This window comes from Pongo abelii, chromosome 18 (assembly GCF_028885655.2).
Source record: "Pongo abelii isolate AG06213 chromosome 18, NHGRI_mPonAbe1-v2.0_pri, whole genome shotgun sequence".
NCBI classification, from domain to species: domain Eukaryota; kingdom Metazoa; phylum Chordata; class Mammalia; order Primates; family Hominidae; genus Pongo; species Pongo abelii.
Window position 1 is genome coordinate 68,394,179 of NC_072003.2, and position 26,251 is coordinate 68,420,429.

The following is a 26,251-nucleotide window of genomic DNA, read 5'->3' on the forward strand; positions in this document are numbered from 1 at the left end:
ACCCTTACTGATTTTTATATTCACTATAGTACCTAAAACAGTGCTTTGAGCCCAGTGAGTGTTCAGTAAAACTTTGTTGAATTGAATGCATTAGTGCTAGCCTTATTGAAAGGTACGACTAAAACATGCAACATTATGATTATTAATAAAAGTCACCATCCTCACACACTTTTTTTAAAAAATTTTTTTCATAGGCAGTAGTCAACATCCTCACACACTTAACCATGTAGAGCCAGTACAGATCTAGGTGAACAGTGCAATTACTTTTCTTTTTTTTTTGAGACAGGGTCTTACTCTGTCACCCAGGCTGGAGGGCGGTAGCATGATCATAGCTTATTGCAGCTTTGAATTCCTGGGCTCAAGCGATCCTCCCGCCTCAGCCTATCACGTAGTTAGGACTGTAGGTGTGCACTACTAAGCCTGGCTAATTTTTAAATTTTTTTATAGAGATGGGGTCTTACTATGTTGCCCAGCTAGGCTTGAATCCTGGCCTTAAGCAATCCTCCCTCCATGACCTCCAAAAATTCTGGGATTACAGACATGAGCCACTGTGCCCAGCCCTACAGTATAATTTCTTTGAACATTTATAGAATTAGGGAGAATACGACATGTCTATGGGGTGGTCACATCTTAAGGGTGATGAAACTGGAGTAAGCAGTGTTTTGGTTTTGGTTCGATTTTCCAGATCCAGTTTTAAGTTTTTCCCTTTGGTAGTAATTACTTGTTCCTAATAGCAGGGCCTTCAGCAGTAGGACAGTTATCATATAGTTAAACAATAGGTAGATTAGGAAACTCAGACATAGCCAAAAGTAGGAGAGGAAGAGGTCAGAAAGCAGAGTAGTTGACCTATTCTGGGCAGTTCTAGGGACTGCACACATGAAACGGTGCTGCTCCAGTTCACTGTCTTGTTTCAGCCTGTCTGCCAAACTCAAATTGTTTCATTGCCATATCTGAGCACATCTTTGGAGCTAAAATGGTGTGATTCGGATGAGATATTGCTTAAGACGCTGAGCCCTGCTAGGTGTTTGGTGTGTGATTCCCATTGCTCTGGCCAGGCAGTCATGGGATTATTCTTCACCATTTCCTTTTTTCTAGGTGTACGTGGTTGGGAATGAACCTTTAACAGTTTTGATGGATTCCCTGCTTCCAGTCCTGGGAGTGCTTTTTCTTCTCTACTGTTTTACTAAGAAGAGTGTGTCTCACATAAGGTAAACAATCAAGGGACCCTTATTTGTTTATAAATAGAATCTTATTTGTTTATAAATTGTGACGTCTTTTTTGCATGTTGTTGTTTTCTTATTTTGAATTTATATTTGCCACTTTGAAATTATCATTTCCTTTCAAAGTCAGGAAAACACTGGGATCTTCCTATTTTGCTCATCTAGAAGAGAACAAGAATTTTGCAGATCACAGGGCATTGGATACAGTTTTTAGAATAACTTTCCTCAGCCTCTGTCCTAAATCTCAAAGACAAAATCTGTTTACGTGTGTAAACATGCCACTTTTCGATCAGTGGGAAATACTGCAATTACATGTCTAGGAAGAAGGAAATAGGGGATGGATCATAATGACCTTGTGGGGAGTTAGAAAACACATTTGGGTTAGAAAACACATTTGGGAAATCTAGATCTGAATGTGGTACTTTGTAATTTAGCCTGGGATTTGGTGTTGGTGATGCAGTGTGTTGTTTAGAAAGAAGGGATTTCTTAGTCATCCAGAAAATACTCCTTTGTCGTAGAATTTAAGTAGGATTCATTTTGTATCAGCTCTATTTTCACAGTAATTTATGTTGTTTCTTCCTCCAGGTAAGAGTTATCTTATCTCAAGTCCTACAGAATTATGATTTTTGGTGTTTGGAGATCCTCACATGTAATCCAATATGCAATAATAGTACCTTCTTCACAGAGTTATTGTGAAGACTAAATATGCATTAATGTGTTTAGTACAGTCCCTGGCAAATAGTAAGCTCAATAAATGGTAGCTATCATTATCACCATTGCTAAGTGGTGAAGGAAAACACCATCTTTTGTACCACTCAAAGCTTACATAGTGCCCCTGGCTCTTCAGCTTGAGTCAGCACATCCTTGTATCCCACAGCTGCAGTGGCAACGACAAGAGAGAATGCATTGGAAGAGGGAGGCTGTACATCTGTGAACTTGGTTTCAAGGGACAGTCCACAAAATAACTCTTGTTTTTGTTTTTTTTGAGATGGAGTCTCACTCTGTCACCCAGACTGGGGTGCAATGGTGCGATCTCGGCTCACTGCAACCTCTGCCTCCTGAATTCAGGCGATTCTCCTGCCTCAGCCTCCTGGGTAGCTGGCTTATAGGCACCTTCCACCATGCCTGGCTAATTTTTGTAGTTTTAGTAGAGATGGTGTTTCACCATGTGGCCAGGCTGGTCTCAAACTCCTGACCTCAGGTGATCCACCCACCTCAGCCTCCCAAAATGCTGGGATTACAGGCGTGAGCCACTGCACCTGGCCTCTTGTTTTTGTTTTAAAACTCAAGTCCTCACAGCACTGTCGTGTCCTCATCAGAGACTGACAAGGAACATGTGAACAATGATTTAGTTCCTCTTCTAGTTGATTGGCACAGATGAAAGGGGTTGAGGAATCAGCAATATTTTGTTGGTATGCTGTTTCTTGGTATCCAGCTATTGGTCTTGCTGAGAGTAGATGATTTTTATCCGTGTATACTTTCTTTGACAGTGCCTGATGCAAAGGCAGTAGTACACTTGGAATTACCAAAAAAAAAAAAAAAAAAAAAATCACGTGGGGCTCATGTGGCAAATCAGGGTTGCTGCCAGAGCCAAGGATTAGTCAGTCACTCATTGAATTTCAGGATATTTGCATTCTGAAATTCACAAGAAGCATACTTTCCACTCCTGCATTTCAGTAGTACTAGGAGATCGTGCCAGCATTTAAAATGCAGTGGAACCTGACAGCCTTTCTTTCTTTTTTTATGTTAGCTTGTTAGATGCATTGGAATAAGATGACAAGCTCATTCATAACTGCTTTTTCTGCCAGGTCACTTTGCCAAGAAGTCTTATTATGGATTCTGGGGAAGCTGGAAAGGAAGAAGGCAATTGCCAGCCTGAAAGGATTTGCAGGGTTGGACAAAGCTGTGCCCTCTCTCCATTCTCTGTGTCAGTTTAGAGCTGCCACTCAAGGTGGCATTATGATTACCATCAAAGAGGCCATTAGGTGAGTCCACCCATCCGTTACTGTCTCTTCAGATTTAGTTCCGCCCAAAAGGCCATTCAGTGATTCAACCACTAAGGGGCGCTGATAGAAAAGAAACCGGAAACTCAAGTGGCTGAGGTGCCTGCTATTTATATTCTCTAAATGAAACGTGAGCCTTAAATAATCCTCCAGGTTTTTTCCCAAGATGCCTGCTAATAGTTGGTGCAATTTACTGGAGCCTCACAGCTCTGCATCACAACAAGCCCACTTACTCCACCATCTTTGCCAGTTAATCAGAGTAAAGGGCAGACACATGTTCACCCTCAACACCATAATAATCCAATTACCTTTCTGACTCTCAAAATGGTCTATGTGTGTGTTTATAGTCAGACTTATTCCTGAGGGAAATTGTCCGATAGCTAGCTTTTATGGTAATTTTATGATGGAAATTTGTTTCTCATAGGGATTGATTAGAAAGTGCTTAATAAATATTAGTGGAATGGATCATTTATTTCTCCATCATCTCACAATTGCATATTTTAAATTATTTCCACTTTCTGGATGATCTAATGTTATTACCTCAGAACATAAATTCCTGTTGGTCATAGTCCATGTAATATTCATGGGTGACTGCTATCCTGTTTGGATTTCACATCACATTCAAAGTGCTGCTGTTTGTTGAAGTGTTGAAATATAATTATATATTCATGGTTAACTTGGTAAAGTTTTAAAACACCCCTTCAGTTTGATGGACTTGAGGAAAATAGAAAAACACATGGATTGCAAAAAGAATTATCAGTACAAACTCAAGCTGCTGTTCTCCCCAGCAACAGTTATCAAGAAGATGTTTTTGGCCAGGCACGGTGGCTCACACCAGTAATCCCAGCACTTTAGGAGGCTGAGGCGGGTAGAACACCTGAGGTTAGGAGTTTGAGACCAGCCTGGCCAACATGGTGAAACCCCATCTCTATTAAAAATACAAAAATTAGCCAGGCATGGTAGTGCATGCCTGTTAGATCTAGCTACTTGTGAGGCTGAGGCACAAGAATTGCTTGAATCGGGAGGTGGAAGTTACAGTGAGCTGGGATCGTACCGCTGCACTCCAGCCTGGGCAACAGGGCGAGACCATCTCAAAAAAAAAAAGAAGGGCCAGGCGTGGTGGCTCACACCTGTAATCCCAGCACTTTGGGAGGCCGAGGTGGGTGGATCACTTGAGGTCAGGAGTTCAAGACCAGCCTGGCCAACATGGTGAAACCCATCTCTACTAAAAATACAAAAATTAGCCGGTTGTGGTGGCTGGCGCCTGTAGTCCCAGCTACTCGGGAGGCTGAGGCAGGACTGTCACTTGAACCCAGGAGATGGAGGTTGCAGTAAGCCAAGATTGCGCCACTGCACTCCAGCCTAGGTGACAGAGCGAGACTCTGTCTCAAAAAAAAAAAAGGAGTTTATTTAAAGAAACTCTGTAAGAGCAGCTTGGATTTTATGATCTTTAGATCCAGAGTTTTTACTTTTCTGGAATTAAATATAATTGTTTGGAATTTACTCTTTATCGTTGAATTTTTAAGAGTGACTAAAGTAGTGCTTCTTAAGATAATTGTCATGTGTTTTTGTTTTGTTTTGTTTTTTGGGGCTGACTGTTGCTCTGTCTCTCAGACTGGAGTGCAGTGGCATGATCTTGGCTCACTGCAATCTCCGACTCCTGGGTTCAAGCAATTCTCTTGCCTCAGCCTGCCGAGTAGCTGGGACTACAGGCGCGCGCCACCATGCCAGGCTAACGTCATGTTGTTTTAGGAGTATTTGAATACAGTACTTCATTTTCACAATCAAAATGGCTCACAGAAGCTTACAAGTGACGTTTATCCATTTTGGCTTTTCCTTTAACATAGAATGTTGTGGAGAAAACATGACTGATCTGAAGGACTCTGGAGGATTCTGGGATAATACAGGAAATATCCTAAGCTAAATGTATAGGTTATTCATTCTATTAGAGGAATATGAAGTCCATGTTCTTAGTGAACTGGCACATTGAGACATACTGCCCGATGAGATGGTCTGCCAAATTAATAGTTGTACTTTGAGATGAAGAAACATCTGTCATTTTTTTTCTCAATTTAGTCTGAAAAAATTTTATGTCATTGGTCACTGAAATAACAGATACTCTTTGTATAATACAAAAAACACATAAAGAGGAAAACAAAAGTCAGCTAGTATCTTATTTCCTGTTCACGTTATTTTAGTGTTTTGCTTTTTAGTACATCTTCAATGCCTTTGTATTTGTTTATATGATGATATGGTATAATAATATAGTATCTTGAGCTGGGTATGGTGGTTCATACTGCTAATCCCAGCACTTTGGGAGGCCAAGGTATGAGGATTGCTTGAGGCCAGGAGTTCAAGACCAGCCTGGGCAACATAGCGAGACCCCATTTCTTAAAAAAGGCTGGGCGCAGTGGCTTATGCCTATAATCCCAGCATTTTGGGAGGCCAAGACGGGCGGATCATCTGAGGTTGAGAGTTCGAGACCAGCCTGACCAACGTGGAGAAACCCTGTCTCTACTAAAAATACAAAATTATCCAGGCGTGGTGGCACATGCCTGTAATCTCAGCTACTTGGGAGGCTGAGGCAGGAGGATCGCTTGAACCCGGGAGGCGGAGGTTGCAGTGGGCCGAGATTGCGCCATTGCACTCCAGTCTGGGCAACAAGAGTGGAACTACATCTCAAAAAAAATAAAATAAAATTGGGGCCTGGCGCGGTGGCTCAACACCTATAATCACAGCACTTTGGGAGGCCAGGTGGGTGGATCACGAGGTCAGGAGTTTGAGACCAGCCTGGCCAACATGGTGAAACCCTGTCTCTACTAAAAATACAAAAATTAGCCAGGTGTGGTGGGTGCCTGTAATCCCAGGTGCTCGGGAGGCTGAGGCAGGAGAATCACTTGAACCCGGGAGGTGGAGGTTGCAGCGAGCCAAGATCGTGCCATTGCACTCCAGCCTGGGCGACAAGAGCAAAACTCCGTCTCAAAAAAAAAAAAAAAATTTTTTTTAAAAAGTAAGTACACACACACACACACAGGTATATATATATATGTATACATAGTATCTTTGTCTCTTCACTTGTCAGAATTAAAAACTAAAAGCCATAGTACCTCATGAGAAAGTACAAAAATTTCTTGCCCAGCCTGGGCAATATGGCAAAACCCGGTTTCTACAAAAAAATACAAAAATTAGTTGGTTGTGATGGTGCTCCTCTGTAGTCCCAGCTACTTAGGAGGCTGAAGTGAGAGGATTGCCTCAGCCTGGGAGGCTGAGGCTGCAGTGAGCCATGATTGCACCACTGCACTCCAGCCTAGGCAATGAGTGAGACCCTGTCTCAAAAATTCAAAAAAAAAAAAAAAAAAATGGCCGAGCACAGTGGCTCACGCCTGTAATCCCAGCACTTTGGGAGGCCAAGGCGGGCGGGATCATGAGGTCAGAAGTTCGAGACCAGCCTGGCCAACATAGTGAAACCCTGTCTCTACTAAAAATACAAAAAATTAGCTGGGCATGGTGGCGGGCGCCTGTAATCCCAGCTACTCGGGAGGCTGAGGCAGGAGAATCACTTGAACCCAGGAAGCGGAGGTTGCAGTGAGCCAAGATCACACCATTGCATTCCAGCCTGGGCAACAAGAGCGAGATTCTATCTCAAATAAATAAATAATTATAGAAATTTTCACAATAATCATAGCACTGATTTAGCCAGATTTTATAACTTGGTAATCAAGTTCAACCTACTCATTTTTCTGAACCTTTATGCATTTTCTTATCTCAGCTGATTGGTTCCTTTCAGTTGAGACTGCATGTCCTCCCATGATGATCACGTCTTTTTCTGCTGCCCATAACCCTTCAGTGGCTCATCAGAAAAAAGTCAAAGTTCCTTCGAATGACATCCAAGGCCCTCTGTGATCTAGCCTTACTTTGCAGCCTTCTCTTTCTTTGTTTTTCCTCAGGACCCAGAATATCTGCATATGACTTATACTTTAATTCCTTCTTGCTTTTGCAGAAGTAATAGTAATTCTCCAATATCCATCTTTTTTTTTTTTTTTTTAGAAATGAGATCTTGCCATGTTGTCTGTGTTACTTGAGTTCAGTGGCTATTCATAGTTGTGACCATAATGCACTACAACCTCAAACTCTTGGGCTCAAGCAGTCTCCCTGCCTCAGCCTCCTAGTGCACTACAGGTGTGCACCACTGTGCCCGGCTAATATCCATCTTCATGACCATGCAGGACATAACAGCCTAGTTTCTTTTTTTTTTTTGAGACGGAATTTCGCTCTTGTCACCCAGGCTGGAGTGCAATGGCATGATCTTGGCTCACTGCAACCTCCGCCTCCTGGGTTCAAGCGATTCTCCTGCCTTAGCCTCCCAAGTAGCTGGGATTACAGGCATAAGCCACCACGCCCAGCTAATTTTGTATTTTTTAGTAGAGACGGGGTTTCACCATGTTGGCCAGGCTAGTCTCAAACTCCTGACCTCAGGTGATCCACCTGCCTCGGCTTCCCAAAGTGCTGGGATTACAGGTGTGAGCCACCTCACCCAGACCTTGATTTTTTTTTTTTTTTTGTATTTTTAGTAGAGACGGGGTTTCATTGTGTTAGCCAGGATGGTTTCAATCTCCTGACCTCATTATCCACCTGCCTTGGCCTCCCAAAGTGCTGCGATTACAGGCGTGAGCCACTGCGCCTGGCCCATAACAGCCTAGTTTCTGATAATCAATACTTTTTTCAGAATGGAGAAATAATAAAATAAGTTAAATAAATTTGGGGGATCTTTTTAATGGTTAACTGTTTGGACATAACATGTTACTTTAGAAGATTGTTATGGGGTTTAAAATTATGTGTATCTCTGGTGACACTGCCAAGATAAATTTTACCCTGAATTGCAGTGATGAAGATGAAGATGAAGCGCTGTACCAGAAGGTATCCTCAGAGCAGGGCCGGGTGGAGCATCTCGGGGACTTGCTGTCCCACTGCCAGGAATGTGGTTTGGCAGGAGACTTCTTCATCTTCTGTTTGAAAGTAAGAACTACCTGTAGTTCCTGGTCAGTGTTGTTCCAGGGGAGTTCCAGGAAACCCTTTGAATTTTCAAAGCATTTATAATTTTAGGTCCTAAAATGCAGGCCCTAATTTAATGAAAATGGTCAGAGGACATAAAGGAATTTATTTTTTAGTAGCCTTTGGATTGGTAAAAAGAAGAAGCTTTTCTTCACTAGTACTCATGTTATCTACTACTTCTCCAAGTAATCGGCACTGACAGTTTAGAGATGAACAAAGCAAAACCGTCCATCTATGAAAGGGTTAATCTTTGCTCTGTTGACAGTAAGAACTCTTTTGAAGTTAATAGCAGGTTTTACAGCTATAGAGTAATCCCTTATCCTTTCTGACTGTTGTTTTGTCAGGTATTTGCAAAGGAGATTTAGCAATTCTGCCTCCTTCATTTCATTTTGCAGGCACTTGAAGCCTTTTCCGGGTTTGTTTCTTAGTGCCAGTGGTTGTGCTTTGCTTGCTTTTCTTCTGTTCTCTGACAGTAACTTGTACGCCATAATGTTACTCCTTGTTGCACTGTATGACATCATAAGCCAGTGACCTCCAGCTCTGCTTTCTCAACTTCTTCCCCTAAATAAAATGTCTACTCTAAAAGAACTCTAAGAGAGTTTAAGGTTTCTGTGGGTATGAGAGAATTCAAGGAGGGAATCAGGGCTAACATTTCGAGAACTTGAAATAGGGGACACTTTTTGATGCTTTCTTACCTCCCATGTTCACACCCATCCCCGTGCCCAGCAATACTCTTCATAAACAACGTTCCAAGGGGATGTGCTCTTAATTGTATACCTAAAAAAAGGTGGCTCACGCCTATAATCCCAGCACTTTGGGAGGCCGAGCCAGGTGGATCACCTGAGCTCAGGCATTTGAGACCAGCCTGGGCAACATGGCGAAACCCCGTCTCTACTACAAATACAAAAAAAATTAGCCTGGCGTGGTGGCTTGTGCCTGTAGTCCCAGCTACTTGGGAGGCTAAGGTGAGAGGATCACTTGAGCCCAGGAGGCAGAGGTTTCAGTGAGCCAAAAAGGGTAGGTGAATAGCCTACAAAACCCACAGTAATACATGATTTCTTAGAAGTTAGTTCTAAGTATCTTAGAGGAAAAGAGCTGTAGTGCTGGAGGCATCTCATGGTCTCCAAAACGGGTTTGAGAATGTGAGGTGATCTGAGGTCTCAGTTCAAGGAAGGCCACTAGTAGAAATCATAAAAATACCCACAAAGCAGAAAGCTTGTCAAACCATTTCTTTGTGTGTGTGTGTTTTATTATGAGATTTTAAATTTTTATATATATGGTATCATACTGTACATATTCTGCAACTTAGATTTTTTACTCAGTAGTGTATTTGAGATCTATCTATATTGATACCCATATAAATCTAATTTATTTAACTGCTGTGATACAATAAATACATCATAATTTTTTCTTATTGCTGGACATTTAGCTTGTCTCCAAGTTTTGGCTATTATAAATAATGTTGCAACAAACACAGACTATTTCTTTAAACATGCAGTTCAAACAGAGTTTTCTACTTATGTTTGAGAAGGCCTTAGTTCTACTGGCTTTATCTTCACTTTTTCTTTCCTGCCATGCTTGTAGGAGTTAACTCATGTGGCCTCAGAAAATGAAACAGAGTTAAAAACTGAGCCCTTCTCCAGCAAGAGCCTCTTGGAATTAGAGCAACATCAGACTCTTCTTGTGGAAGGCCAAGAGCGGAAGTTGCTTGTCCTGCAGCTGATGGCTGTTCTGTGCGAGAGAATGTCTGAGCAGATATTCACAAACATCACTCAGGTCAGTAGTTGCCACATTCTGGACCCCAGCCTTTTTTTCTTTCCAAAAAATAAAGTTTAAAAATGTTGCTGAGAGTGTGATTTGATGACACCTGGATCATGAGGTGTTTCCTGGAATGCTGGTTAAATATGGAAACTACACAGCCCACACCAGGCCACTGAATCCAAAACGTTCCAGTGTTCTGAGACTCCACACATTTAACAAGCTGCTGAGGTGATTCTCATGCAAGTAAAATTTTGTCTTAAATGTTTATATGTTATGTTATAGTAGTTTTCAACTTTGGGTGCAAAAAAAGTTATCTGGGATCTTTTTCAATATATTGATAGCCAGCCCACGTTTAGAGATTCTGATTCAGCATGTCTGCATTAGAGCCCAGGCATCTTTGTCCTACTCAAGCTCCATGGATGATTCTAAGGTGTATCAAAACTTGAAAATAATTATACACTCAACTTGAAGAAATCACTAATAATAATGAGATCACCTTGAATTTTATTATGGGTCCTCTAACTCACAGCTTATCTCCACAACATTCTGTAAAGTTTTAAGATGTTTTAAAAAATGCTTTTGGAGGAGTATCACTATGCAATCAGTGCCTGAATTGTATTGGCTCAGACATTATTTTTCCCACCTTTAAAAAAGATAGGAAATAAGAGTAATAAAGCAAAGGCAGTACAGTTGCCAGATTTTACCACTTAACCAGAATTAGTTGTTGCTTGGTTGGTCAATAGGCAGTTGTAAGATGGCATGATTGTCACGCTTAAATCTGATTCTCCAGCTCTTTGTATGGTCGTCATTGTCATCTGCCTTCGGGTGTTGCTAAGCAGCATTTCACTATAGCTCCTGCTGAGAAAATTTGCAGCTGCCTGTCAGCTCTGACTTACCGTGCCTGTTTAATGAGAATTATGCTCATGATTTCTTTCCTGGCCTCTTATTCTTTCAGTTCGCTGACCCCGTGTTACTCAGTAGGGTGATTTGTTTCTCCTGTGTTTATATCCATTCTCTAGAGACTTTTTCATCCAGACCTTATGTTTTTGTCTCAGGATGCTAGTTGGAAGGGGAAATGGTCTAAAAACTGATATGACTTGAGCTTTTGCACTTAGCTCCCTTTACTCCTAATTAAGGAACAATGGTGTCAGGCTGGTAGAAAAATGATTTGTCCCATTAAATTATCCTTAAGCTAAGGTTAAAATGTATCAGGGCAAAAAGAACCACAAGGAAATATTAAATTGCATTTGGTAATGTCACTGCTCGTGATAATATTGGTATATTGTTTTATTTTATTATTTTTTTTTGAGACGGAGTCTCTCTCTGTCGCCCAGGCTGGAGTGCAGTGGCGCAATCTCAGCTCACTGCAACCTCCACCTCCTGGGTTCAAGCAATTCTCCTGCCTCAGCCTCCCAAGGAGCTGGGATTACAGGTGTGCACCATTGTGCCCAGCTAATTTTCGTATTTTTAGTAGAGATGGGGTTTCACCATGTTGGTCAGGCTGATCTTGAACTCCTGACCTCAGGTGATCCACCGACCTTGGCCTCCCATAGTGCTGGGATTACAGGCGTGAGCTACTGTGCCCAGCCATTACTGGTATATTATTTTGAAACATACACATATAGATAAAGAAAATAAGTTAATGTAATTTTGTGAATATTATTAGGAATCAAGATTTTTAGCATAAAAAAGAGGTATAAAGTAAAGAACCAGAGTAAAGACCCTATAATTTATTTCATTTTATTTTAAGAGACAGAGTCTCACTATGTTGCCAAGGCTGGACTTGAATTCCTGGGCTCAAGCGATTCTCCCACCTCAGCCTCCCAAGTAGCTGAGACAACAGGTGCACACCACCGTGCCCAGCTTAAAACCCTGTAATATTGAATTTCAGTTGGAAATATTAATATGAACTCATAATTTATTTTTCTCTTTTTAAAAAATAGATATTTCCAGCTCAGTCCATTGTCAGTCCCAAGAAGCAATGACAACCCAGTGGCAATAAGCATTCTTAGTGACAATTTATAGTTTCTTTTTTTTTTTTTTTTTTTTGAGACCGAGTCTGACTCTGTCGGCCCAGGCTGGAGTGCAGTGGTGCGATCTCGGCTCTCGGCTCACTACAACCTCTACCTCCCGGGTTCAAGTGATTCTCCTGCCTCAGCCTCCCAAGTAGCTGGGATTATAGGCACATGCCACCACGTCTGGCTAATTTTTGTATTTTTAGTAGAGACAGGGTTTCGCCATGTTGGCCAGGCTGGTCTTGAACTCCTGACCTCAAGCAATCCATCTGTCTCGGCCTCCCAAAATGCTGGGATTACAGGCATGAGCCACTGTGCCCAGCCCAATTTATAGTTTCTAAATACCATTTTCTACTAAAAGAATTCTAAGATCTATATGGAATAAGGTTGATTCGAAGTCTGAGGCAGGCAGGAATCATACATTTATAAGCCTCAAGGCATCTTGTTGTGCTTAAATACAAGGAAGCGACCTGAGATTAATGGGATCATATCTGTAGCACACTGGAGCCAACTTGAAGGGACTCCCATTGCCATGGATAGGACAATTAGGTCATTAAAAGGAATAATGCCTGCAATGGTTGAAGTACATCAAAGATATAAAAATCTGAGTCAAAGAAAAAAACCCTCATAGGACATCTTTGGGATTGCCAGGGCATCAACTCATTATTTTGTACCTTGTTAAGTAAAGGGAAAGAATAAAGCATTTGTCTTATGTTTCCTGTAGGAATTGTATGTCAGGGTAACCAAATGGTATATGAAGGAAAATCTTTCTTTATAGGAGAATCACAGCTAAAAATTCAAAAAGAAAACTAGAAAATTACATCTTGGCGGGGTGCTATGGCTCAAGCCTGTCATCTTAGCACTTTGGGAGTCTGAAGCAGGAGGATTGCCTGAGCCCAGGAATTTGAGACCAGCCTGGGCAACATGGCAAAACCTCACCTCTACTGAAAATACAAAAACTAGACCGGGTGCAGTGGCTCACACCTGGAATCCCAGCACTTTGGGAGGCTGAGGTGGGCAGATCACTTGAGGCCAGGAGTTTGAGACCAGCCTGGCCAACACGGTGAAACCCCATCTCTACTAAAAATACAAAAAATTAGCCAGGCATGGTGGCGCGTGCCTATAATCCCAACTACTGGGAGGCTGAAGCAGGAGAATTACTTGAACTTGGGAGGCGGAGGTTGCAGTGAGCCGAGATCGCACCACTGCACTGCGCTCCAGGCTGGGTGACAAGAGCAAAACTCCGTCTCAAAAAACAAAAAACATTTAAACAACAGGGAAGTTCATAATGTAAAAAATAGGGACTTCTGGTGAAAGACAGTGTACTGAACACATTTATCTGCTCCCTCTGGAAGCCACAGGGACCAACAGAGCAGGAGAGAAGAGACCTAAAAGGTAATAGCCGACCCAGGTGTGGTGGCTCATGCCTGTAATCCCAGCACTTTGGGAGGCCGAGGTGAGCGGAGCATTTGAGCCCAGGTGTTCGAGACCAGCCTGATCAACATAGCAAGACCCCATCTCTCAAAAAAAAAAAAAAAAAAAAAAATTAGCAGAGTGTGGTGGCAAGCGCCTGTAATCCTAGCTATTCGGAAGGCTGAGGCATGAAAAACGCTTGAACCCGGGAGGCGGAGGTTACAGTGAGCCGAGATTGCGCCACTGCACTCCAGCCTGAGTGACAGAGTGAGACTCAAAAAAAAAAAAAAGGGTAATAACAAATGTTGCAAAGTTCAGTGGCGAGATGGTAGCTCACTGTGGCCTCCCACCTTAGCCTCTCAAACAGCTGGGACTACAGGCATGCACCACCATGCCCAGCTAATTGGTTTGTTTTTGTTTTTGTTTTTGTTTTGTAGAGATGGGGTCTCACTGCATTGCCCAGGCCAGTCTGGGCAATAGTAGCTGATCTAGCAACTTGAGAAACTGGAAATCAAGATGTCTGCATGTGGAGAAGCCAAGAAGCACACTACTACACCTCACTAAAATTGTTAATTTTTTTTTTTTTTTTGAGACAGTCTCACCCTGTCGCTCAGGCTGGATGGAGTGCAGCGGCGCAATCTCGGCTTACTGCAACCTCTGCCTCCTGGGTTCAAGCGATTCTTGTGCCTCAGCCTCCCAAGTAGCTAGGATTATAGGCACCCGACACCACGCCTGGCTAATTTTTGTATTTTTAGTAGAGATGGGGTTTCACCATGTTGGCCAGGCTGGTCTCAAACTCCTGACCTCAGGTGATCCACCCACCTTGGCCTCCCAAAGTGCTGGGATTAGAGACATAAGCCACTGCGCCCAGCCTAAATTTTTTTTTTTAAAAGAAAAATAAGAAAAAAAGGAGCAGGCTCCTTTTTACTGCAGAACCCTGGATGGACAGGAAGCACCAGATAAGCTCTAAAAATGGAGTTGAATTTAGAGCTTAAAACAATTTGAAAGGCTGTATAGGATTCAGTAAATCCCTTCATTCGTTCCTTCCCTTTGTACAACCACCTCCCCTTCCCAGCGAAAGACTGGAGGTTTACTCTTGAGAGATGTTGAGCCCAGGGGACTCTGAACTGGGTGGGAGAGGAGAACTGAAAAATAGGAGGTATAAGTTGAAGTCTGCATCCTCAACAATGAGGCCTCCACCCCTTCCACTCAGGTGTCAGAGTCTTGGCAGCAGGTTTAGACACCATCATAGGACTACTGTGAGGATTAAATGAGTTAATACCTGTAACGTGTTCAGAATTGTGCTTGGTAAATAGTGAATGTTTAATATTATTATTATTTTTGAGACAGAGTTTCACTCTTGTTGCCCAGGCTGGAGTGCAATGGCGTGATCTCGGCTTACCGCAACCTCTGCCTCCCTGGTTCTAGCGATTTTCCTGCCTCAGCCTCCAGAGTAGCTGGGATTACAGGTGCCTGCAACCATGCCCAGCTAATTTTTGTATCTTTAGTAGAGACGGGGTTTCTCCATGTTGGTCAGGCTGGTCTCAAACTCCCGACCTCAGGTGATCTGCCTGCCTCGTCCTCCCAAAGTGCTGGGATTACAGGCGTGAGCCACCGTGCCTGGACTTAATGTTATTAATAAACTAAACAGTTTATTATTAAACCAAACTAAAAGTGGTTGCTTCTGTAGAGCCTGAATCAGATGGGAAGAAATGATGTAGGGCACTGCTATTTTTCACTATAAGCTTTCAAGAATATTTAGCTTTTAAAATTATGTACGTTTATAAGAAGTTTTAAGTAAAAAGTAAAGGTCTGTCCCCACTCTCCACAACATATATAAATTTTAGAACAGGCTTCAGTCACACACCTATTCTTGTGGCTGGAAGCCCCACCGAAATCACAGGAAATGTATAGTAGGGGGAGGAGCTGCTGTCCAAATGGGTAGGGGGTTTTGGGGTTAACACAAAGAATGTTTGGCGGAAAGGCTACTTCATAGATGACAGTGATTGTTGGCTATCTCTTTACAGTTAACAGTTCCCTGGGTTTTTTTTTTTAAAACATACATACAAACATAGAAAGTGTCTATTTTAGTAATAGGATCATACTACTTGTTTTGATATCTACACACACACACACACGCAGTGGCTTATGCTTGTTATCCCAGCACTTTGGGAGGCTACTCGGGAGGCTGAGGCAGGAGAATTGCTTGAACCCGGGAGGTGGAGGTCGCAGTGAGCCAAGATCACGCCACCGCACTCCAGCCTGGGCGACAGAGCTAAACTCTGTCTCAAAAAAAAAAAAAAAAAAAAAAGTGGAGAGGAATTTAGAAAAACTTGGAAGGCTAAATAGTCCTAGTTGAGTAATTTAGGAATGCTTTATATATTTTTTGTTATTGTTGTTAGAGACAGGGTCTCACTCTTTGTTGCCCAGGCTGGAGTGCAGTGGCGAAATCACAGCTCACTGCAAACTTGAACTCCTTGGCTCATGCAATCCTCCCACCTCAGCTTCCTGGGTAGCCAGGACTACAGATGTGTGCCACTGTGCCTGGCTAATTTTTTAATTTTTTGTAGAGACAGGGTCTCACTTTGTTGCCAGGCTGGTCTTGAACTCCTGGCCTAAAGTGATCTCCTGCCTTGGCCTCCCAAAGTATTAGGTTACAGGCGTTAGCCACTGTGCCCAGCTAAGGAGTGCTTTAGAAAACTCCCTGGAGGCTAAATAGTTAGCCCAAGATAGTAGAAACAGTTTCTACCTAGTTTCTCTAGAAAGCGCTAGTGTCCTTATGTTCTAGTATGAATAAAATCTTAGGGATGGAGGAGGTGGTGAAAACTGCCATAAACAGCATTGTTCATTTCAGTAAGTGGAACTTTTAATAACCTTTCTAGTTTCCTGTGTTGCTTCAGAAGACAAGTGTTAACAAGCCATTCTCCTGACTTTAAGCTTGCAATAAAGATTCTAGCACAGCATGTGATTAGTCCAGAGAATTAAACATGCAAGCTTGCATGTTATTTGGAGGCTTATTATGACTTTCTCAGCCTTTCCATTTCTAAAATGATTTCTCTTTTGAGTCATTAATCCTAAGTATGTATGTGTGTGTGCATGCATGTGTATTTGTGTGCTGTCATTTATTCAAAGGTGTTTTTACTTAAGGTGATTAATCCAAATGCATTGAAAATGATGCTGACCAAATTAATTCTATTTAAAGCTTAATTGTTAGCCAAATGCTATATAAAATCTTGTCTAGGAACAGTCTTAATCCTTTCAAATATTTAATACTTAAAAAAAGACTCTAGATCAGGGGTCTCCAACCCCCAGGCCACGGACTGGTACTGTTCTGTGGCCTGTTAGGAACCAGGCCGCATAACTGAAGGTGAGCAGCGCCCAAGTGGGCTTTACCACCTGAGCGCCGCCTCCTGTCAGATCAGCAGCAGCATTAGATTCTCATAGGAGCACGAACCCTGTTGTGAACCGTGCATGCGAGGGATCTAGGTTGTGCAGTCCTTATGAGAATCTAACTAACACCTGATGATCTGAGGTGGAACAGTTTCATCCTGAAACCATTCCCCGCCCCTCTCCCCCTCCCGCCCCTGCCAACCCCAGTGTGTGGAAAAATTGTCTTCCATGAAACCAGTCCCTGGTGCCAAAAGGGTTGGGGATCACTACTGTCAATCATTTGCACAGATGGTTCGAAGACACTGGCTTCTAGATGAAACTGAACACTACCCCTCCATTCTTTACTTACTAGAATTAGACTGTCAAAATGTCGGGAGTGCGTCAGGGCAGGAATCCCTGAGGAGGAAACCTCCTTTTGAGAAGCAGATCCAGGACCCTCTGACATAGTCAGAAAGTAACAGGTCATTTTTTATAAAGAGTTTTTTTAGAGCAGTTTTAGATTCACAACAAAATTGAACAGAAGAGACAGAGATTTCCCTTATACTCCCTGCACTCATACAACATAGCCTCCTCCATTGTCAACATTTCCCACCAGAGTGATGCATTTTTTGCAGCTGATCAGTCTACATTGACACATCACCACCCAATGTCCATAGTTTACACTACGGCTCACTCTTGGTGTTGTACAGCCTATGGATTTGGACAAATTTGTAATGCCCTGTATCTACCATGATGGTATCATAGAGAATAGTTTCACCACCCTAAAAATCTTCTATGCTCCACCTGTTCTGTTCTCCCTCTCTCCTCACCCCGGCAACCCTTGATCTTTTTACTGTCTCCATAGTTTTGCCTTTTCCAAAATGTAATATAGTTGAAATCATACAGCATGTAGCCTTTTCAGCTTGGCTTCTTTCCCTTAGTAATATGCATTCGAGTTTCCTCCATGTCTTTTCATAGCTTGATTGCCCGTTTTTGGTGCTGTTTTTCCATTGTTTGGATGTATCACAGTTTATTGATGCATTCACCTACTGAAGGACATCTTGGTTACTTCCAAGTTTTAACAATTATGACTAGAGCTGCTATAAACAACCATGTGCAGGTTTTTGTGTGGACGTAAGTTTTCAACTCATTTGGATAAATATCAAGGCAAGTAATGGCTAGATTGTATGGTGAAAGTATGTTTAGTTTTGTAAGAAACTGCCAAACTGTCTGCCAAAGTGGCTGTACCATTTTGCATTCCCAGCAGCAATGAATGAATGAGGGCTCCTGTTGATCTCCATCCTCATCAGCATTCCTGGTGAAATCAGTTCTCTGGATTTTGGCCATTCTATTAGGTGTGTAACAGTATATCACCAATGCTTTCATTTCCAGTTCTCCAGTGACATAGGATGTAGAGCATCTTTTCATATGCTTTTTTGCCATCTGTATATTTTCTTTGGTGAGATGTCGGTTCAGGACTTTTACTCATTTTTAATTGGGCTCTTTTCTTTTCAAGATAGGATCTCTTTCTGTCACACAGGCTGGAGTGCAGTGACACCATCATGGCTTACTGCAGCCTTGATCTCCTGGGCTCAAGCAGTCCTCCCACCTCAGTCTCCTGAGTAGCTGGGACTATAGGCACTTGCCACTATGCTTGGCTATTTTTTTTTTTTTTTTTTTTTTTTGAGATAGGGTCTCACTCTGTTGCCCAGGCTGGAGTGTAGTGGTGCTATCTCAGCTCACTGCAACCTCCACCTCCTGATTCAAGCGATTCTTCCGCCTCAGCCTCCCAAGTAGCTGAGACCACAGGTGCGCCACCATGCCCGGATAATTTTTTGGTAGAGACAGGATTCACCATGTTGGCCAGGCTGGTCTCGACTCCTAACCTCAAGTGATCTACCCACCTCGGCCTCCCAAAGTGCTGGGATTACAGGTGTGAGCCACCGTGCTCAACCCAGGTTTTCTTATTATTGAGCTTTAAGAGTTCTCTGTAAATTTTGGAAAACAGTCTCTTGTCAGACTGTTTTGGATGAATATTTTCTCCCAGTCTGTGGCTTCTCTTTGTATTCTCTTGACAGTGTCTTTCGCAGAGCAGGAATTTTTAGCTTCAGTAAAGTCCAACTTATCATTACTTTCTTTCACGGATTGTGCCTTTGGTGTTGTATCTGAAAAGTCATCACCATACCCAAGATCATCTAGATTTTTCATGTTATCTTCTAGGAGTTTATAATTTTGTATTTTGCATTGCAGTCCGTGATCCATTTTGAGTTAATTTACAAGTCATTTTGCTTTTTAATTTTCAGGCAAAATTCATGAAAAGTAAAGGAAGTTGGAGTAGCATATTAAAACATTTGGAAAAGTGTGAATAGGCTTTTTCATTTATTAAGTGTATGGCCTTAAACAAACAACCTTTTAAAGTCTCAGATTCTTCATTTCATAATGAGGATAATAGTACTGACCTCATAGAGTTGATATGAGAACTAAATGAGATTGTACATGTGAAACACTTGGGAGCTTCCTGCTTGCTGAACATGTGGAGATGCTGGGGGTGGGGCTAGCTCAGAGAGGGCATGGAAGCTACACCCCAACCCGCTTGTCCTATCCATCTGTCTGTTCATCTGTGTCCTTTGTAATAACCTTTATAATAAACCGGTAAATGTTTAAAAAAAAAAAGCAGAACACTGAACATCACACCTGCATGGTAAGTAGCAGTTGTTCTGGATGGTTCTTGCTATCATGATGTAGATGAAGAAGATGAGGATGTAGACGTAAGATGTAAGGAGAATTTTGATTTTTTTTTTTTCATTCCTCATTGATTCTCAGTTACCTTTTTTTGGTAGGTGGTGGACTTTGTAGCAGCAACATTGCAGAGAGCCTGTGCAAGCCTGGCCCATCAGGCAGAGAGCACCGTGGAATCACAGACGCTGAGCATGTCCATGGGGCTGGTGGCTGTCATGCTAGGAGGAGCTGTTCAGGTGAGTTGTAGACATGAGGCAAGCTTGAATGGAGGGAAGGGAGAAGCGAAATACCAGTTGTTTTCCTTCCATACCCCTGTGAGAAATAAGAATGGATATTGTACATAGGAGAACCTGGATAAAGAAATTAGTTTGTTAATGAGAATTCTCTCCAAAGTAGAGAACAAGAAAGTTGTACCATTTCTACTCTGTCACCTGAATAGACTTCACTATCAGAAGGGCAGGGTCCTTTCTACCTGTTACAATCTTAATTTGGGAACGTCTAGCCTGGTGTTTTGCATCTGAGGCGAATACTAGATTTTCTGGCTCTCACTCTCCAAAACTCAGCCCTTGTTTCTGCTACTGTTGTTGGGGAAAGTCCTCAGTAACCTGCTGGTTGCATAGGATCCATCTATTTTGAATGCTCCATTTTAGCACAGGATTCATTCTTCATCCCATATCAGGTAGCATGTTAAAGCTTTGCTTCCAGCCACTTTTAAGTATGTATGTCTTTTACATACCTAATTTATAATTTTTAAATTTATTTTTTTAAATACTACATATTGGCCGGGTGCGGTGGCTCACTGAGCCTGTAATCCCAGCACTTTGGGAGGCCGAGGTTGGTGGATCACCTGAAGTCAGGAGTTTGAGACCAGCCTGGCCAACATGGTGATACCCCGACTCTACTAAAAATATAAAAAAAAATTAGCTGGGCGTGGTGGCAGGTGCCTGTAATCCCAGCTACTCGGGAGGCTGAGGTAGGAAAATTCCTTGAACCCAGGAGCCGGAGGTTGCAGTGAGCCAAATCGTGCCATTGCACTCCAGTCTGGGTGACAAGAGCGAAACTCCATCTCAAAAAAACAAACAAAACTTACATATTGCATACTTGTGTGCCACACATACTAAGCTAGGGTGCTGGGAATACAGCAGGGGACAGGGCAGACCCTCATGAAACTTGCAGTCCTGTAAGGAAGTCAGACACTAAATGACTGTTCAGAATGTACTTAGAATTGAATGAAGGGCCTCAAAAGAAAAGTGGCGGGTACCAAGAGCACATAACTTCTAACCTAGGCTTGGAAGATTTCCACTGAGGAGGTGTAAGCATAAACTAAGATTTGAAGGAAACTCTTCCAGGTAAGGAAAACATCACGTACAAAGGCTTAGAAGCAGCAAAGAGCTTGGTATACTTGAGACACTGATAGAAGGCTGGTGTTGGTGAATTGTAGAGACCAACGGGAAGAGCATGCCTGTAAGGACAAAAGATAGTCAAGAGCTAGACCATGCATGTGTGTGTGACTGGCTGATTACATACCGAGTTAGGTGAGGAGTCTGCAGGAAAGCAGAATAGGCTTAGTGTGAGTCTTATGAAATCTACCCTGCAGCCAGCCTGCTCATAACCCTTAGCAATGAGTAGGATACCCTCTGGGTATGGATTTCTGAGCTTGAGGATTCAAATCTGATTCTGATTCTCGATGTATTAGAATATACCTTTCAATAGCCTGTATAAAAGGAAAGAGAATTTTATCTGGGCCTGTTATTAGTGTGAAGCCCATTTCTTGGTAGATTTACTTAGCACTTCTAATTATATATTTTCCATATTGTTTTAAAAAAAAAAAGCTTTTGGTTCAGTTTCTAGAGCCATAGTATACCCTTGCTGTTAGAACTATCAAGGTTTGGGAGGCCGAAGTGGGCGGATCACGAGGTCAGGAGATCGAGACCATCCTGGCTAACACAGTGAAACTCCGTCTTTACTAAAAATACAAAAAAAAGGTGGCGGGCGCCTGTAGTCCCAGCTACTCGGGAGGCTGAGGCAGGAGAATGGCGTGAACCCGGGAGGCAGAGGTTGCAGTGAGCCGAGATCGCGCCACTGCACTCCGGCCTGAGTGACAGAGAGAGACTCCATCTCAAAAAAAAAAAAAAAAAAAAAAAAAGAACTATCAAGGAAAGTTTCACCAATGGAATCGTTTTTCTTTTTTCTTTTCTTTTTTTTTATTTTCAGACAGAGTCTTACTCTGTCACCCAGGCTGGAATGCAGTGGCACAATCTCGGCTCACTGCAGCCTCTGCCTCCTGGGTTCAAGCAATTCTCCTGCCTCAGCCTCCCAAGTAGCTGGGATTACAGGCATGCGCCACCACGCGCAGCTAATTTTTTGTATTCACAATAGAGACAGGGTTTTGCCATGTTGGCCAGGCTGGTCTCGAACCCCTGACCTCAGGTGATCCACCCGCCTCGGCCTCCCAAAGTGTTAGGATTACAGGCATGAGCCACCGCGCTCGGCCGGAATCATTTTTCTTAAGTTGTATTCTTATTGGATTTAGTTGGCCAAATCGATTTTTGTTTTTTTTGGTTGAATATTAATTTGAATAGTCTTTTTCCACAAGGTAAGAGTATGCTTTTTTTTTTTTTTTTTTTTTTTGCTTTTTTTGGCTTCTCTTTACTTCACACTTATCATTTCAAACCACATCCCAAATGGAAGATAGATCACAAAAATCTCCATTTCCCTTTCTAGAAGCCCATTGTTGGAGGGCTGGCTGTGCACATTAGTTGTGTTCTAAAACAGACTCACCTGACTGATGTCAAGGTTATACCTTGCAGGCCCCTGCCTTTCTGTGAGCCATCCTGACTCACTGATTACATCCGGCATTCCTCTGACTTTGCAGTTAATTAAGTGAACATAAGCACGTCACCCCCTATACCTTTGCCCTAGATCTACTACTTTTTCTTCTGTTTGAATCATGGATTTCTAAATGGCTTCTATAGTAATGCTGGATTTTCTTTCTTTGTATTAGAAAAAAATGTCATAGTTCTGAATTGTGTTTTCAGTTAATCACTGTCAGGCTAACAATATACTGTTTTTTCCTATTTCTTACTAGGATTCGTTGTTTTGGCTAATTAAAAAAGAATCTAACATCATCTGAACCTTTTTTCTTTCTAATTTATGTAATCAAAGTGATTATTAGAACATTGTGTCTGGGAAGAGGAGTTAATTTGGAAAAAGCATATATTTAAGACTGCTGACGACAAAAAAAAAAAATTAAAAAAAAAAAAGGGCCGGGCGCGGTGGCTCAAGCCTGTAATCCCAGTACTTTGGGAGGCCAAGGCGGGCGGATCATGAGGTCAGGAGATCGAGACCATCCTGGCTAACACGGTGAAACCCCGTCTCTACTAAAAATACAAAAAATTAGCCGGGCGTGGCGGCGGGCACCTGTAGTCCCAGCTACTCGGGAGGCTGAGGCAGGAGAATGGCGTGAACCCGGGAGGCGGAGCTTGCAGTGAGTGGAGATCTCACCACTGCACTCCAGCCCGGGTGACAGAGCGAGACTCTGTCTCAAAAAAAAAAAAAAAAAAAAAAAAAGGGCTGGGCGCGGTGGCTCATGCCTGTAATCCTTGCACTTTGGGAGGCCAAGGCTGGCGGATCATGAGGTCAGGAGTTCAAGACCAGCCTGGCAAACATGGTGAAACCCCATCTCTACTAAAAATACAAAAATCAGCCAGGCTTGGTGGCGCATGCCTATAATCCCAGCTACTTGGGAGGCTAAGGCAGGAGAATCGCTTGAATCCAGGAGGGGGAGGTTGCAGCGAGCGGAGACCATGCCACTGCACCCCAGCCTGGCAACAGAGCAAGACTCCATCTCAAAACAAACAAACAAACAAAAATTTATAATAAAAAAAAAAGAAAAGAAAAATACTGTTGACAAGATAACTGTAATTCCAGGCTCATTTTCTAAATTTCAGAGTTAGTCACCACTAAAAGTATTATACATTGGTGACTCCTCCCTGTCCCCTCAAGAAGCAGTTTCTGCATGATCTTGCATTGTCCGTTGGTCTCTAAAGCACGAAGCTGAGCAGACCATTCTAGACCTTCTTTAGGAAAAACCAAAACCATGTTGTTCCAGGGAGGCAGCAGAGCCTCTGGTTAAAAGCTGGGCTCTAAATCTTTAAATCTAGATTCTTTTGGGGTGGGGGCCCATTATTGGAAGAGAAAAGGTGCATCTCTTCTCTAAAGGGGAAGGGGTCTTTAGCTTGGTCTTACTCTACACTGCTTAGGTCATTTTTTTTTTTTTTTTTTTTTTTGAGACAGAGTTTCGCTCTTGTTGCCCAGGCTGGAGTGCAATGGCGCGATCTCGGCTCACCACAACCTCCGCCCACTGGGTTCAAGCGATTCTCCTGCCTCAGCCTCCCAAGTAGCTGGGATTACAGTCATGCACCACCACGCCCGGCTCATTTTGTATTTTTTTTTTTTAGCAGAGACGGGGTTTCTCCATGTCAGTCATGCTAGTCCTGAACTTCCGACCTCAGGTGATCTGCCCGCCTCGGCCTCCCAAAGTGCTGGGATTATAGGCGTGAGCCACCGCGCCCGGTCTGCTTAGGTCATGTTTTTGATCAAAGGCCATTGCTCAGACTCTTTGGCAGAAAGGTTACCATGAGCATGGACTGTGTTTTAGGTGCTGTTGACTTACATATTAGAATCATTGCAAATGATTAGAGGCTGGGGTAGAAGTAGTGGTAAGCAAGCTAGAGGTCTTGCAGAATGGAGGAAGGGGAGAGAGGGAAGAGCCGCTGAAATCTGTTGCATGCTGGTGAGGCGGATTTGTTGAGTCAGTTTCTGTGCTAGAATGCTGTCCTTTCTCTTCTTCACCGAGCCCAACTTGGGTGCTCTATAGAACTGCTTGGGAAAATTCCCATTATTTCAAGCTGTTATATAGAACTCCAAAGAGCAGACAATCCTTCTTAATTGCTGTTGCTTTCAAGCAGCCTTATTTAGAGATGTCTTACTTTCTGCCATATTTAATAAACCTGCCACAGTAGGTACTTAATTAACAGTTTTTGAATGGATGGATAAATGGAAGGAAGAAAGAATAAAAGGAAGAAAGGAAAGATGATGTCTAATGAAGGAGGCATGATTTGTTTTGTTTTGTTTTGTTTTTTCAAAAGGGCATGGGCTCAAAAAGTTGAAAAACACTGCCCTCACCCATAGTGAGCAACCTCCAGATCTGGGCACACCCATGGGAGTGTTGTGAATGTTAGTCATGTGTTATCAGGGGCAAAGGAGAGCCATGCTTCTTGTTTTCACAGGCTTTCACTTGATTATCCTCTAGGTAATCTAGTCTTTCCTCAGAATTTCCCTGGAATGGAGAGGCATCCTTCAACTGCTTGTATGCAGGTGATCAAACTGGCTAAAAAAGCCCTTACTTGCAAACCACAGTGCCTCCGATTTTACAATTTAAAAAGAAAATGACTTTCCAGTTAACTCAGCTGACTAATTCTCTCTAATTCTTTTTGCTTTTGAGATTAAACCATCTATTTCTGGAATTGTCTTCATTGTGCTCATTTATACACATCGTTAAAGATTTTCAGAGCTTTGGCCAGGTGCCAGTGGCTCATGCCTATAATCCCAGTGCTTTGGGAGGCCGAGGCGGGCGGATCACCTGAGGTCAGGAGTTCCAGACCAGCCCAGCTACTCGGGAGGCTGAGGCAGGAGAATCGCTTGAACCCAAGAGGCAGAAATTGCAGTGAGCCAAGATCACACCATTGCACTCCAGCCTGGGCAACAAGAGCGAAACTCCCTCTCAAAAAAAAAAAGGCTCCTCAGCTGGGCACGGTGTCTCATGCCTGTAATCCCAGCACTTTGGGAGGCTGAGGTGGGAAGATCATCTGAGGTCAGGAGTTCGAGACCAGCCTGGCCAAAATGGCAAAACCCCATCTCTACTAAAAATATAAAAAAATTAGCTGGGTATGGTGGCGGGCGCCTGTCATCCCAGCTACTTGAAAGGCTGAGGCAGGAGAATCACTTGAACCTGGGAGGTGGAGGATGCAGTGAGCTGAGATCATGCCATTGCACTCCAGCCTGGGTGACAAGAGCAAAATTCTGTCTCAAAAAAAAAAAAAACTCCTCAGATAGCTGCTGCCACCCAGTGCATTTCCCTGGACAACCCCAGGGGCTAGATGTTCAATGAGTAAATACCCCCATACAGGATGTGGGCACCTAGTTGTCCAGCCCGAGGCCAGGGATCCCAGGTCACACCCTTGATCAGGGAGGGATCAAGGTGCTTCTGTCATGCCCAGGATTGAGAACTCTGTGGATGCAAAGAGGGGTGGGTGGGAGGCCGGGTGTGGTGGCTCACGCCTGTAATCCCAGCATTTTGGGAGGCTGAGGTGGGCGGATCACATGAGGTCAGGAGTTTGAGGCCAGCCCGGGCAACATGGCAAAACCCTGACTACTAAAAATACAAAAATCAGCCAGGCATGGTGGCCGCACCTGGAGTCCCAGCTACTCAAGTGGCTGAGGTGGGGGAATCGCTTGAACCTGGGAGTCGGAGGTTGCAGTGAGCCAAGATTGTGCCACTGCACTCCAGCCTGAGCAATAGAGCAAGACTCTGTCTCAAAAAAAAAGAAAAAATTGCAATTCCCTAATGACTTACAACATTGAGTATGTCTTCCTATGCTTATTTGCCATCTGTATG

The 26,251-nt window shown here is 43.0% G+C and overlaps 1 protein-coding gene across 6 annotated transcripts in view; it reads left to right on the forward strand.

Annotated features, from left to right (window-relative positions):
• TANGO6 (transport and golgi organization 6 homolog) overlaps positions 1-26,251 on the forward strand; it is a 242,660-nt gene that overhangs the window by 57,360 nt on the left and 159,049 nt on the right. For all 6 annotated transcript variants that reach the window (XR_010137850.1, XM_024233267.3, XM_054534041.2 and 3 more), the window contains exons 8-12: positions 1,096-1,208; positions 3,029-3,205; positions 8,107-8,239; positions 9,860-10,051; positions 19,674-19,808. Coding sequence is in view for 5 of the 6 variants with exons in the window: in XM_024233267.3 (XP_024089035.2) it covers positions 1,096-1,208; positions 3,029-3,205; positions 8,107-8,239; positions 9,860-10,051; positions 19,674-19,808 (750 nt within the window). In the remaining variant the exon portion in view is untranslated. The remainder of the gene's footprint in view (positions 1-1,095; positions 1,209-3,028; positions 3,206-8,106; positions 8,240-9,859; positions 10,052-19,673; positions 19,809-26,251) is intronic.